Source organism: Octopus bimaculoides, chromosome 13 (assembly GCF_001194135.2).
Source record: "Octopus bimaculoides isolate UCB-OBI-ISO-001 chromosome 13, ASM119413v2, whole genome shotgun sequence".
Classification (NCBI taxonomy): domain Eukaryota; kingdom Metazoa; phylum Mollusca; class Cephalopoda; order Octopoda; family Octopodidae; genus Octopus; species Octopus bimaculoides.
This window is the reverse complement of record NC_068993.1, coordinates 25,860,130-25,876,224: the sequence shown is the minus strand read 5'-3', so window position 1 is coordinate 25,876,224 and position 16,095 is coordinate 25,860,130. Positions and strand designations below refer to the sequence as shown.

The following is a 16,095-nucleotide window of genomic DNA, read 5'->3' as shown; positions in this document are numbered from 1 at the left end:
CACACACACACACACACATATATATAAAACATAAAATATTTTCAATTGTTTTCAGCTTTGTGACATCAACAATCTTTTTAATTTATCTAAGATGTTTTAAACTGTTAACTTCATTTTAAACATTAATAGGATAATGTGATGTATAGTGTGTGTATGTGTGTGTGTGTGGGGAAGGGTAACTCACTGTTCTTGTGTCATGTAGACTAAGTTACATTACAAGTATACTATAATAATGTTAATACTGATGATAAGGATAGTGGTGATGATGGTGATGGTGGTGGTGGTGGTGATGATGATGATGATTATGATGATGATAACTACAATAATAGTTATAACAACAACAATAATAATATTTTTGGTTCAATCAAACATTATTTTTGTTTCAATAATGATAATAACAATATCTTTATTGCTTGTTTTCCTCCAGCCTCTCCTCCTTATATTTATTATTTGTAACATTTTGATTAAGAACTCAGAAGATATTTTGAAGCAAATGCAACAAGTTCTAAACCACTTTGTAACTCAATTTAATGTCACTTCTCAATTAGACAAAATGGACAGTGGGCACTTAGTCATCAAACATAAATTTTATTTCTCTGTTAATGGAATTAAAAATTAGTGTCCTTTTATAAAAGTAAATCTGTAGAGAAAAGCAAATAAGAATTAATGGTGTTCATTCTTTTCTAAAGAGTCTGCTATAAATGAAGTCTTTCCAACCAGAAAAGAAAGAAATTTAAAATAATCTTTGTAAGCACAGGAATGAAATTTGCTAAAGGGTGCAAACCAGATTCAACACAGGATGTTCAGTGTTTGCATTGCAACCACCCCACACACACAAAAAAAAAAGATTTAGGGGGTGCAGTCCTCCCCAACACACCCACCCAGGCCTATGATAATCATATTGGACTACTTCCATTCAAACTAATGGTGGGAAACTTATTTAAATCAAAACTATTTCTGATCAAGAAGACTTATGATTAAAGACACTTAAGCTTGATCATCCTATGTGTTATATAGTTGCAGTGTATCTTGGACTCTACTATCCAGTGTGTCCATTTTCAAAAGGCTGCAGGATATGATTTGAGGCATGTTTAATTACTATTTCTTGTAGGCCATGCAATGGTACAACATCTCCAGAAATGATGACATAATATATAAGATGTTTCTGCAGCTATAGATTAGTGTGTTCAAATACTACTTGAATCAACATTGCATTTTCCTTTTTTTCTGGATACAATAGAATTAGTACCAGTAATATACTACAGTCATTTCAATCAACTTTATTTTCCTAACCTTCAAAAAAAAAAAGAAAAAGAATTGGTACTGTCAAGTCTGACCAAATCACTATATAATTTGTTTTTCTTATTGCCAGTCTATTAGTGTTTCTTTATAAATTCAAATTTGAATATAGGAACAAAATATTAATCAGTTTTCTAAAAGGTTATTAATTAAAATATTAAAATCCCAGAGGTCCTTCAGAGAGATGATGGAAAAAAAAAATTGAATAAAATTAAACAAACATATAGAGCTTTGCAAGGGTGTTGAAAAAAACAACAAAATTCTGAGGAATAATCATAAAGTAATTAGCATTTAATTAAATTGACATAATATACTTACTTAATCATTCAAAATCTGTGCAAGATAATTGATAGCTATTTGAAATTATGAAGGGTGGATGGGAGGCTGAATAAAAATCAGGTTTGAGGTTAGAGGCAAATGGTATTCTGTTAAAGAAGGGTAACGAGCCGGCAGAATTGTAACCACACTGGACAAAATGCTTAGCAGCATTTCATCCGTCTTTATGTTCTGACTTCAAAGGCCACCAAGGTCAACTTTGCCTTTTATTCTACTATGGAAGAAAGAATTATTATCGTTATTATTATTTTCATTATTGAGTTCAAATACCACTGGGCTCAACTTTACCTTTTATGGTTGATAAAATAAGTACCAGTTGAGCACTGGGGTTGATGTTGACTTAGCCCCTCCCACTAAAATTGCTGGCTTTGTGCCAAAATTTGAAGCTACTATTATTATCATTATTATCATCATCATTATTATTATTAAGGTGGTGAGTTGGCAGAATCATTAGCTGCTTAGTGGTATTTTACCTGTCGCTACGTTCTAAGTTCAAATTCTGCCAAGGTTGAGTTTGCTGTTCATCCTTTCAGTTGAATATTGGGGTTGATGTAATCGACTCATCCCTTCCCCAAAAATTGCTGCCCTTGTGGCAAAATTCGAAACCATTACTACTACTACTACTACTACTACTACTACTACTACTACTACTACTACTACTACTACTACTACTACTACTAAGGTGGTGAGCTGGCTGGATCATTAGCATACTGAACAAAATGCTTAGTGGCATTTTATTCATCTTTATGTTCTTCCAAGATTATCTTCCTTTCCAGGTTGCTAACATAACTACCAGTTGGTCACTGGGGTCAATATAATCAGCCTATCTCCTCCCCTGAAATTGCTGGCCTTGTGCCAAAATTTGAAATAAATATTCTTCTATAAACTTATGTATAAAACTATATATATCAATTGTTTTGATCAATGGTGTAGCTAGAGTGCGTGCTGCCTGGGGCATCAACACCTTTCCCCCCCTGCACCTATATAAACTTCTACAGAAGATCTAAAAGTGCTACTCCATAAAAACAACACCTAGGGCAGGCTGTTCCCTTCACCTCCACCCCACTAGTTACTCTACTGGTTTTGATTGGAGCAGGTGATGTGGTCGGTTGTTAGCAAACAGATTTCTGAGCAGGTTTTGATTCTTTGTGGCAAATCTTTCTTTTGCTACTGGGGTATTTAAAAAAAACCCTGGAAATCACAAATTATTGTTTTTTTTTCTCCTATGCAAATGTGGCTGTGTGGTATGAAGTCTGCTTCACAACCACATGGATCCAGGTTCAGTTCCACTGCATAGCACCTTGGTCAAGTGTTTTCTGACCAAATCCTTGGAAGTGGATTTGGTCGATGGAAACTTAAAGAAGCCTGTTGCATGTGTATGTGTGTGTCTATGGCTGTCTACCACCACTGCTTGACAGCTAGTGTTGGTGTATTTACACTTCTGTAATTTAGTGGTTTGGCGAAAGGGATTGGTAGAATAAGCAACATGCTTAAGAAAAATAAAAAAGAATAAGTACTAGGGTCAATTTATTCGACTAAGATTCCTTAAAGTGGTGCCCCAGCATGACCACAATCTAATGACTAAAACAAAGAAAATAGTAAAAGAGGTAAAAAGGCATCTAGCTCAATAGTTTCTTGCATAGAAAAATGAAATAAATCAAGGGTATCTGATTCAGTGTTTACCCATTTCAAATTGTTGGATGTAACATTATTCGCATCAGGTTTAATAAAAACGCTTGTATTATGCTGGTTGTTTCTTTTCCCATCCAAGTGGAATAAATTATCAATACTATTGAGAGGTGGTGAGCAGGCAAAATCATTAGTATTCCAAGCAAGATGCTTAGCAGCATTTAATCTGTCTTTATGTTTTGGGTTCCAATTGTATCAAGGTCGACTTTGCCTTTCATCCTTTTGGATAAGTACCGGTTGAACATTGGAATTGATGTAATCAACTTATCCACTTCCTGAAGTTGTTGGACTCATGCCAAAATTTGAGCAAGACGCTTATGACTGTCAAAGCTTAAATAGCTTTTTAATAATGGTTTCAAATTTTGGTACAAGACCAACAATTACAGGAATGAGGTAAGTGAATTACATTGACCCCAGTGCTCAACTGGTACTTATTTTATCAACTCCAAAAGAATGACAGGCAAAGTGAACCCCAGAAGAATTTGAACTCAGAATTTAAAGACTGACAAAATGAAAGAAAATATTGATTATGGCAAGAGTTGAACTAAGAATGTGAAGAGGCAGAAGCATCGCATGGTATTTTTAACCAACACTGTAATGATTCTGGTCCCAATAATAGGATAACCATCTTTAAGCAATCAATGTCTCTTAAATCCTGGGCTACTCTGAAACTAGAATCAATAAAGAAATCTCATATAAGTACTAGAATACTCTGAAACATCCATTTTTCTGCAAATTCAAAGGAAAACAACTCTTCCCTTTCACCTTTTATCTTTCTCTCCCAGTAATAAGGGCTTGGCTGAAGAAAATGTTCGTCTTAATTTTTCATGTCATGGTCACCAGACAAAGGAAAACTACCTACTCTTCCTCATTGCGAAAACAGTGAGACTATCTTCATGGTAGACTTGGCTGATAACCAGATCTGTCCTACATGGAACAAAAGCTGTTTAACATAACTTCACAAGTTAGAAATACTTGGTGACTGAACAACACATGTGCAATATCTTGGCACCTTGTTCATATTTCAATCAGACCTGGCTGACTGGGCTACTTTTTCTGAAGAGTTTATCCTGAACCAGCTACATGCCCTGGTACCTCTACCAGAAATAATAATGTTAACAGCAACAGCATCAGTAATAATAGTTTTTAATTTAGGCTGGCAGTTTTGAAGGGAGGGGGTTTAGTTAATCCTATCAGCCCCCAGTATTTGACTGGTACTCTGTTTTATTGACTCTAGAAGGATAAAAGTTGAGTCAACTACAGCCTGAACAAATACTGCAAGGCATTTTTCTTCACACTGAAACAATTCTGCCAGCTAATCCCCTTGTAATAATAATTGTTTCTAACATGGGCACCAGTCCTGAAATTTTCAGAAGGAGGTTAGTTAATACCATCAACTTTATTAGTTCTTTATTTTATTGATCCTGAAAAGATGAGAGGGAAATTTACCTCTGCTGTATTGAATTCAGAATGTGAAGAAAAATTGAAGAAATGCTGTGAGACATTTCTTAATAAAACAAGAAAATAACAAAACTACCAATAACAAAAGATTTATTTTTATGCTTTAAATAAGATGGTTTTTGGAAAGAAAAACATTTTAATTAACTGAATTGTTTTTAGTTTCTTGCTACTCAACTCACTGATCCTGAAGAAATACAAGACAATTTTAACTCCCAGTGGACTTGACTGATGAAATATGAAGCACCAAACTAGATGCTTCATTGCATCATTGAATCGATTCCACTGCACCATGTAATAATGGTGATAATTTGTTCAATAAAAACTATTTCAGCAGCAGAGATATGAAACTAAGACAAGAAGGAATAGCTGAAGGATATCTATCTGGTAAATCTATCCATTTTAAATCAGCATGTAAAAGATACTGAACTGAGGCTACTACTATTGCTATGCTTATTGCTTCTGCAAATGATGTTGATAATAATGGAAATTATTTGCATGAGGCATGCTTTATTATTTGATGTATGAAAGATATTTGGTAGGTCTCCAAAATAATACTTCATCGTCATTTTATTTTTCCACAGACATTGATGAATGCGTAACTTTAAAGAATATGCCATGTCCTGGGCGCTGTATCAACATTCCAGGATCTTACAGATGTAACTGTTCAGTAGCTGGATATGTAGAAAGCAGGAATCCACATTCTTGTAATGGTAAGGAACTCGATTTTTTTTATTGTTCTTCTATCAACTCTGCTTCTCAGTCTTCTTTGTTGCAAGCTTTCTTTATCTGAAGAAATTATGGTTGTTATTGCTTCATTTTATGTCAACTCTGACTAAGCAAATCTATGATCAAATATTTTCAAGCCATAACGATTCCATATTTGTTTATTTTTTTATTAAATGGTAAGTTGTAATTTGAGAAAGATTTACTTGTTATTTCTAGTGTGTTGAATAACTTTGTAAAAGTCCCCTCCTGCAGTGTTTTGTTGTGGTTCAGAATGTTAAAAAAATTGTTCAATATAATCGCATACAAATAGAGTTACATCAATTAATTGGAATTATTGCATGTTCGCAGTGAGTCAAGTATGCAAAACAGTTTTGATTGCAATTTCTCTTCCCACACATATTTTAATAGACCATTTCTGAAAATAAAAATCACATAATTTCACCAACCCTATAAATACCTGGCTTTGTGCCTACTTCTCTAAGACTAAAGATATTGCAATGGTGTTTCTGTAACAATTTGAATTATCTTTTAATATTAATCCAAGTAAAGCCAATTATTTGATATACTCTATATCTGATGACATTATTACAATATATTTAAGTGCAATATTTTAATATTTCCATCATATATATCAATGATTGTGAATGACAAACCATTTGAAAAGATCTGTATAAGTGAATTCAATGTGAGAATGTGAATTGTTTCCCAAAGAATATTTAGCCACTTTGAGGAATACTTCTTTCTTCTACTGTCCAATCATGATGGTTATGTAAGCAGAACTGCCTCCACATTTGCTTTCATTTTGCATCCAATTCAGTGCTGTGCATGCTTTGTTTACAGCCACATTTTCAAATACCTTGAATCTCTCTCATTCCCTGATAGCCAACAGTACAACTTTTGTTGAGCCAGATTTGCTGGAAACCTGCTTTCCAATGTTACTCATCAGTGGGCTCTAACCATCAAGAAATTTGATGAAAACAATGCTGTGGCACTTGGAAAACTTGGCATCAACAAAGTATTTGACTATATCTGGCATTATAAATCTCCTAGCAAAATTATCTGCTTACAGACTTCATCACCCTCTCATCATTGGATCGATGGCTTCCTGTCAGATAGTAACATTGCATTGTGTGCTGACAGAGATCTCTCACTCTCTGACATACTCCTGCAGTTTGGCTTTATTTCACACCCTTCCTTAATACATTAATGGCCTACTTGTTATTACCTTTACCAATGCCCACTTCAATATAGATGATATCACTCAACTTTCTGAGCATTCAAGAAAATTTGTTTCTATATGTTTACACCCTGAGTTCAAATTCCACTGAGGTCAACTTTACCTTTCAACCCTTTCAGAGTCACTAAAATAAGTACCAGTTGAGCACTGGGGTCGTTGTAATCGACTAGCCTCCTCCCCTGAAATAGCTGGCCTTGTACCAAAATTTGATGGCAATATGAGCTACAATCAAGGAGAGACTTACTTCTTTGTTGCTGCTTAAAAGAAGAAGTTTGATTGGTTACTTTTTACAAAGTTGCTTTCAAGCTGGACTAAATATCTACATAAAAGTCTCCCAAGAATTAAAGCTAATTAATCTGATACTTACATTAAAAGAGAGCAAATAGTTAATCAGTAATTTGTAAAAAAGTTCAATAAGAGAAATATCAGATCAATATTGTTTTGTATGGGCTGATAACAAAGCCTTAACATCAAACAGGGAAACATTTATGGTCACTCCTGCTAGAAATAGTAGCAACATCTCCCAAAGTCATATTTACCATCTTAAAAAACAGTGAGCATATTGGGTTCTGTAATCCTAGATATTTTACATCTGAATAAAGGACAGAATGGTTATGGGTAGAATGGTGTTGATAAGAGTGACTAAGCTGAATAGTTAAAAGACTACAGGTGACAGTGAAACTGGAGCATTTTACCTGAAATAGAGAGGATAAAAATCGGATATCCCTGACACTGTTGCAGAGAAAATGTTACAGTTCATTTGTAGAAAGTCAAGCATAAGGCACCATTCTCTCTCTCTCTCTCTCTCACTCTTTAAAAAAAAAATATATGATTAGAATCATTCATACCTTATAGAAGACCTCCCCAATGCCTTATTGAAATAATTTTAATATTTTAGAGTGATATCTCTCTGAAGTAAATTCTAATGAATACAATATTCACTTGTTATCTATTTTCATGACCTATTCCTTTATTTTTCTGGTCATTATTTTAAAAAGAGAACTTTTTTACTGTAAAATATTGCATTGATTGATGAGTACTTCTCTCTAGATTATCTTGAATAAATATTGCTACTTTAACAGTAATTTTATATTAGGGTAGAGTTAAAGAAAATATTGGAAGAATCTAGAGGTTAGTGAACACTATCAGACAGAAAGCGAACAATTTGCAGAAATTGAAATATTAGATAAATACAAGTTATTTTGGTAAGAAATAAATTAATAACGAAATAAGATAGAATCAGATATAGACTAAATAACTCGGATAAGATGTATGGAAACAAACATATTTGTTGGGTAATAAAAGAAGATATTCAGATACAAGTGTTAAAACCCCCAAAGGAGAAGAAAAATTCAGAAACGAGCAATTGTTAATGGAAAGTGACAGTGTAAAGTGGGAGAAACAAATAAAAACTGATTGCTCACAAAGGGCTAATTGACTTTTGTTAATTTTCTAAGGTATCTTGTGGTTTGTTAAGACTATAACTAAACTATTGTGCTGGTGCTGCAACTTTATTCAGTAGCTTGAGGTAGGGTTTGTCTATTATATTACTATTGTCTTTGCACCTATCAATAAAAATGGAGTGTATAAATGTAAGAAAAAAGAAACTTTCTATCAGTTACAAATATATTTCTACCTCCACATAAAATATCTTTTCTTTCTCAAATATTGGTCATGTTTTAGAAACAAAAGTAAATTCCATGCTTATAGTTTTATGGTAGTGTTAACATATTTAATGCAACAAGAATAAGTATTTAGTTTGTGATTCTCATATCACTATTTTGGCAACCGTCTTGTATGCCTTTATTGGAGTTTAACTCATATGTAAGAATTCAGGCTTGGTCTCTGGGTTGAGGGTAACTTCATTCTTTAGGTGGGTGTCCTTGACACCCCACTGAAAATTGTGAAAAGTACCTTTCCACTTCTGACTATTGCATAAAAAGACAAAAAATGTTGTTTTTTTTTCTGTGAGGGAGGTGTCTAAGACAAGTTGTCTCACATTTTGCCAGAGTATTAATGACCTACTTGTTGTTATTTTAAGCACAATATTCTAACACAGACAGTGCTATCCTTCACTCTCTTTTATCATTCTGCACACTGCTGACATTCATATACAAGCCTGATATCTCTTTGCATGTTTGCATCACTTTCATGAAATGAGACGTTGTAAACTTGTTCCAGTTTGGAAATAATGACTTAGCTTCATTCAACAGTACCAAGGAAATAATCTTACATTTTTACCTCCCTATATAGAAATTAAACAACTAAATTCCTCAGAGTCACTACAAATGATTGTCTTCGTAATCCCCTGGTTCTGAGTTCAAATTCTGCCTTTCATCCTTTTGCAGTCGATAAATTAAGTACCAGTTGAGTATTGGGGTCAATGTAATTGACTTACCCACTCCTCCGAAATTGCTGGCCTTGTGCCTGATATTGAAACCATAATTTACATTGACTAAGCTTTCTCTTTACATTTCTGCCTCTCCCATAAACTAAGTAACAAAACAGAATACCAAATCTGTGGATCATACCTATTCACTGAACTGACTTGTAACTAATTAACAACAACGTCTATACACTTGCCTCTCCTTCTCTTTTTATTCTGACTTTGTCTTACCCCAGATCCTTACTAAATATTTTAGTCAATCATTCCATCTCCTGTGTGGCATTTTGGAATTATCTCCCGTGTTTTTGTGGCTGTTTGACTCCAAGCGAATCCTGATTGAGCAAACTTATGACAAAAGACATTTTAGCCATGATAATGCCATGGTTTTAGTAGCATGCAAAAGTATATGGTCTAATGTGACATTTTTTGTTTAAGATGACCATGTAATGTGAGGAAAATTTTATTACTATTTTTATCAGAGCAAGCATTTGACTGAGTTCCCTGTAATTACTGTAGTTTGACTTTAACTATATCAGTCAAAGTTCTTGAGAATTGCCTCTTTCAATAAAGAGAAAATTTCAGTTTCCTCATGATTCTGCTGAAAGTACTGAAGATTGAGAAGTCCAATACTCATGCAAAACAAGCAGGACCAAAGATGGTAGGAAAGAATTAATGGAGAGAGTAGCTGTTGCTAGATCTTCAGATTTTCTTTTTTTTTTTTACTTCAAAACAGTCAGTTCTCATGGTAATTGAGTGATACAAGTTGGAATAGTTCTAGGCTTCAGTATCCCATCTTTTTCTCTCAACTCCAGATATTTTGGGGGTTGATTTTTAATTTGTCTTGGTAATGAGATGAGAAAATTTCTTTTATTTTATTCTAACCACATGCTCTGACCATTCTAACCAATATTTTATGAGATGAATTCTATGTTTTGACAGTTGGCTTTTTCTAGGACATCATTATTAGCTATGTAGTCCTCTTTTGTTTTTTGATGTTTTGTTCCAGCAATATAATTCATGATTCATGACTGTATAATATTGAAATGATAGCTTGACAACCATCAATTTTATTTAATAGAACTTTGTTTTACTAGCTCTCTAAATACTGAATCAGATGGTCCAGTTCCATGTTCCACATCCTTTCCAGAACTATATTTGCTAGAAAGAAAACTTCCAAGATAGGGAAAGTGGCCTACTTGAATGAGAGGTGTACTGAAGATGGTGATATTAAAATCAAGGAGATTAATCTCTGGAGAAGGTTGGACAAGGATTTTAGCATTCTTAATATTCACTTAGGTCAAAACAGTCAAATGTATTAGTGAAGTTTTTGACTGATTTCTGGAGTTCCTGACATGAGTGACAACATGCTATTTTGTCAGTTGTGTGTTGAAGCCCTGAGAAGTGTTGGATGTTAGAAAGTTGAGAAATTGAAATCTGGTCATATTTAAAATGTTTATCTTCAACAAATAATCTGATATCAACACCTGAACTGTTCAGAAGTTCAACAAGCACTAACAATGAATATAAGTGTATGTAAAAAAGAGTAAGTTTCAATTTACATATAACTGGGAATTGTTCAAAAAATTTTTTTTTTATACAAAACACAACCTGTTATACTTATGCAGGACTTGAATCAATGAGGTAGTCAAAAGGTTGAAGAACCATCCATATGGCCTTTCTTGGTACGCCGTCTGAGTCATAGAAGACAAAAAGTATGGTTTCTTCTTTTTCTGCTTTCCCTTGCAGTTGCCTTGCACTCAAAATTATGTTAATTGTATTGTGAGAGGCTCAAAAATCACATTGAGATTTTGGAAGAACTTTCTCTTCAATGATGTGGAAATGATTTGGAAGGATTTGTGCAAATAATTTTCTTGTAATGGAGAGCAATGCTTCCACAATAATTCACACAGGATTGTTGATCTTTCTTCAAGGTGATAATAACTGCATTTGAAATTTGTTTGAGTCTCATAAATCTTTTCAATGAAAAGCCTGATTTTGAAAGGTCTGCCACGTTTTAGTAATTCAAGGAAAATGTTTCTGGTTTTGGAGACTTCATGCTGTTCATTTTAAAATGACGGTTGTACTTTCATTCACTGCTGCTGTTTGTGACAATGTGGGATGTTTCTAAAGAAATCTACACCTGTTGTTCATTTCTGATTCAGCAATGAGAGGAAAATGTTTCCTCCAGGATCAGAGATTACCTTTTCTTTCTGTTATGATGTTGGTGTTGTCTGCAGCTAGAAAGTAACCCACTGACAAAACATTTGCTTTGTTCTACCAAAGAAGTTTTTAAATTGCAGACATCCGCATAGTTTCTAAGTTCCATTGCTTTTTGTAGTACTAATGGTTTTGTATTTCCATGAGTTTGATTTGGCATTGGTGTTTGAATTTTTGATAGTAATTATTTTTAAGGAACTTCATTGTTGTCATTGTTAAACTGAACTTGGAACTTCTATTCGGTTAAACTAATGACACTTTTTGCTGTCCCACCAATGATATTTCATAATTTCATATTTGTCTCTAATGACTGAAATTTCAAGTTTTGAAATGTTATATTTTTTTGAGCTGGTAATGAGTATTGGTTTCATGGTTTGTCCAGAATGCTAATCTTTGTGTTTGTGATGATAAAATGGTGATTTGTTCGACAATCATCGGCAATAAAAGCTGTTCTGGTGACAAGAACATATCTTTTATCTTATTGTTTCATCTTGGCATAATTCAGAAAGTGTCAATGCCTGGTGCATGGATGCAACCACATGGTTTTAAATCAGCTGAGTGTTGATGAGGAAAAGTGTTTGTTATTATCAGAGGCTAAGAAGAAAGAGCCCATTCAGATTAGAGGTCCCTACCTTCCTTTTGCTGGTAGCAGTTTCCTAATGCCAATTGTCTCTTCCTTCTGTTGTGCTGAACTCTCCTAAGTCATACATGAGGACTACATACTGACTGACTTGTACTGTAGTAATACACTTATTAATATATTATGTAACTATATATTGAATGACCTGACTAGGAAGTACATACTTAACCTGTTTTTTGATACTTTCTTGCTTGACATACACATGTATGCTACATATATTATCTCCACAAATATCTACCTATTAAAAATGAACCTTAAAGAATTCAAATTAAACATCAATTGAAGTTAATCTAAACATCCTATCTCTGATATGAACAGCATGTTCTTCAGTCTTTCTCTCCAAAAGTTAATATAAATAACAATAAATATATTAAAGTAGAGATCAAGATTTATACCAGGAATTAAATATGTCAATGAAATATAATAGTTACAGTAATTTAGTGAAAAATCAATATACATTATTATATTAATTATTGTTGATAAGAAAATTAAAAAAGAAAATATTTTGTCAAATATGAGTCATTAATAATGGTTATGTGATTAGAAAATAATTTTTTCTTTTCAAAATTCCTCATTAAAAATTGAATAATTTTCTGAATGTAATCCTAATATTGACCATCTACATAAAGAATATAGAATAAAAGAATATAGCATACTGAAACCAAAGAACCAAACTATTCCTAATAATTAACCACTTACAGATTTCCCAGCCTGAATCTTTTTCATAACTTTTAAAAAGCAGCTGCAAGCATTCTTTCACCCAACAAGATTTCATGTTCCTGAAAATTTTGTCCTAACATGAAACTTACTTTCCTATTTGAATGCCAAATTGCAGGTGGATTGAACGTAACATAATTTTGGAAGTGATACACATTTCAGAACTCTAATTTCATATCACCAACAGCAATATCACCTACAAGAAGTTTGAGGTGGTTTTTGGAAAGCCTGATGATAATTTTTCTTCATTATAAATTTAAGTCCTGGGAGACATGTTCTTCAACATTGTATACTTGTTCAGGAGTATAGTCCTCATCAGCAACAAATTTTCTTCAAATCCTTAGGAGAATTAATAGCAGCACTGTCAGCTTCACTTGTCATTTTAAAGTTGTCCTTAAATTTTTCAGATCAGCCTTTAATAGCACTTTCATCTTTCCTTAAATTCTCATACCAACTCAGCTTTCACCCGAATGACTTGTATTTATCAGCAAATTTAGTCTTGATTATTTGAATAACACACTTGGGAGGTGTTCCATTTTAAGGCATCATTCCAGATTTAAAAGAAAAAAGTCCAGGTCACTTTACTGAATCCCTGCTTGGCCACTTGACCTAAATTTTATATCTATTTTCCGTAAACATTGCAAGCGTTTATATTTTTGCAATATGGCTGAGATTTTCTTCAACATCAAACCATTGTCAAACATCAAGTTTAACATTTGATGTTATTCTTTTATCAGTCCTTTTTGCATTACTGCATTCACTTCCACTTGGTGACCACTTTCAGACATCTTGAATAAGGGTAATATGCTATACTTTAGCCCTTTAGAATTCAGATTATTCTGTTAGATATAATGCTTATTTATTCACATTGTTTTGAATTAATCATGCATTATCCCATATCTTCAAGATTTTGATGGAGTAATTTATTTTTAAATTGACATTGTAAGATAGGTGTGAGGAACCAGATTTGGCCAGTTTGAATATAACGCAGGTAAAATATTTTGGCCAGATGTTTAATCACTAAAGGGTTAAACATGAATAGTTAAATATTGGAATCCTAGGAGGTAATGATGATCTGCTTTGGCAAAAAGTAGTTCTCATATTACTTTAGTTCACAAAATCATCATTGTCATCATTTACTGTCCATTTTCAATGCTTGCATGGGTTGGACTGTTTGATAAAATGAAAAGGGCGAAAGTGTCAAATGGGGAGGAAGTAGTGTTTCATAAAATTTACTAACAAAACCCAGGTGAGTTGAATTTATGCATACACAAACCAGGTGAGGAGGTGGCATGGAGGGAATGAGTAAATGGTTGCAAGAATATTGAGATCAATGATAAACAAGCTCATTTGAATTGCTGAGGTGGAGAAGGTAATGTATAGATGGTGGTGTGGTTTAAAATATACACAGATATGACAGAAGTATATTGACACTCTTATAATCGTTAAAATTTATTTAAATCTGAAATTGTACATTCAAATTATTTATTAATCATTATAATGTGAATATTTAATATTTAGTAGACATGCCCCTTGCATTTTTCAGTGCAAGGACCCTATTAGGCATGTTACTGATTAGATGACGAATATTCTCTCGAGGAATTTCTTGCCAAGTTTCATGCAATAATCTCAAAAGATCTGGCTTTGAGGATGCTTTCTTGTTCTTTTTATGAAGTGTCCTGTCTATTATGCCCTAGAAGTGTTCAATAAGGTTCATATCTGGTGACTGACTTGGCCATGGAAGCTTTTTAATGCCATTCTCATCCAACAGATCTTGGGTCATTTTAGCTATGTGGCAAGGAGCCCCATCTTCCATAAATAAAGAACCTTCTTTAATCATTTTACCACTGGAGAAGATTGGAAGGAGTCCTTTCTGCAATATGGACACATTTATCTGAGTTTATGTTTCCCTCACACTCCACCAGCTCTGACTGACAATTGCTCCAAATTGCTCTGCAGACCATCACAGAATAGTTGCCATGTTTCATTGTTGGCTGCAATCTTTTCAAATCAAATTCTTGATCACAGAATCTTCAGACCCACACTTGACTGCAGTCAGAAAATACAGCAAATCTGGACTCATTGGAGAATATGACAGAGTGTCCCAATATGCTAGTGGTCTTTCTACCATCTCACTGACCCAATCTTTTCTCTGCTTGATAATGGCTAGTCAAAGAAGTGGCTTCTTTCTTGCTGCTCTGCCATAGTAACTAAGTCTGTGGAGATACCTGATAGCTGTTCTGGGATTGACATCAACTTGTTCAGCTATGTCAGAGGCCTTGCAACAAGGATTATCCTCCACACTTCTCTTAACAAAGAGAAGGGTCCTGTCAGGGAGCCCTGATCAACCTGGGCAAGGTAACGGGGATCCTTACTCACTCTGGTGAATTGCACAATCACTCTGTTAACTGTAGAAAGCGGGATCCCTAGATTTTCTGCAATTTTCTGCTGATTATGTCCACCTTCAGGGTGACCCACGATATGACCTCTTTGAAATTCAGACAGTTTCAAGGTTTCTTTTGTATATGGCATGATTAAACAGTCACATATAGAATCTGAAATGTAAAAATGTCAATTAATAAAAAAATATAAATCTTTACAAGTTAAAGTAAACATGCTTGACTAAAGGCAGTGCTCCAGCATGGCCGCAGTCAAATGACTGAAACAAGTAAAAGAGATAAAAGAGATAAAATGATGTTTTATGGGTGTCTATTTACTTCTGTCATGTCTGTGTATATATCCATCATGATTTTGGTTTTTATAATTGTTAAAATTTTCCTGAACATCCTTCATGACAAAATTGCAGACTGTATTTCAAAATTAGTGGTTATACTTTACAATATATGTGAGTGCAGAATTCAATAACAGAACTTATTGTAATAAGAGGGATGCCTGTAGTACAAATGATGCATGCCATAGAAACACTCTCAAATACTTACTGATATGAGAACAAGTTTTCTATATTTTACTGCTTAATTTGACATCAATTATCTGTCTATCCATCTGTCTATCTATCTGTCAGTCTATCTATCTATCAGTCTATCTAACTATCTATCTATCTATCTATCTATCTATCTATCTATCTATCTATCTATCTATCTATCTATCTATCTATCTATCTATCTATCTATCTATATCTATCTACTCCTCTCTGTCTGTCTGTCTTTCTCTCTCCCTTTATTTCACTGCTTAATATTTAAATTATTTATATGTCACTGCTTATTATAATATCTGGTTATCTGAATATATCTGTTTAATATAACAACAGTTACTCTGCATATATCAATGCTTAATGTGATATTTTGTTACTTCTATATCACTACTAAATACAATACCAGAATATATATATATATATATATATATATATATATATATATATATATATAT

At 33.5% G+C, this 16,095-nt stretch overlaps 1 protein-coding gene across 1 annotated transcript in view; it reads left to right on the top strand.

Moving 5' to 3' along the window:
- Positions 1-16,095, top strand: part of LOC106871923 (fibrillin-1) — a 694,404-nt gene that overhangs the window by 276,666 nt on the left and 401,643 nt on the right. Inside the window, exon 5 of the mRNA XM_052972376.1 lies at positions 5,367-5,495. Coding sequence (XP_052828336.1) covers positions 5,396-5,495 — 100 coding nt within the window. The 5' untranslated portion in view covers positions 5,367-5,395. The remainder of the gene's footprint in view (positions 1-5,366; positions 5,496-16,095) is intronic.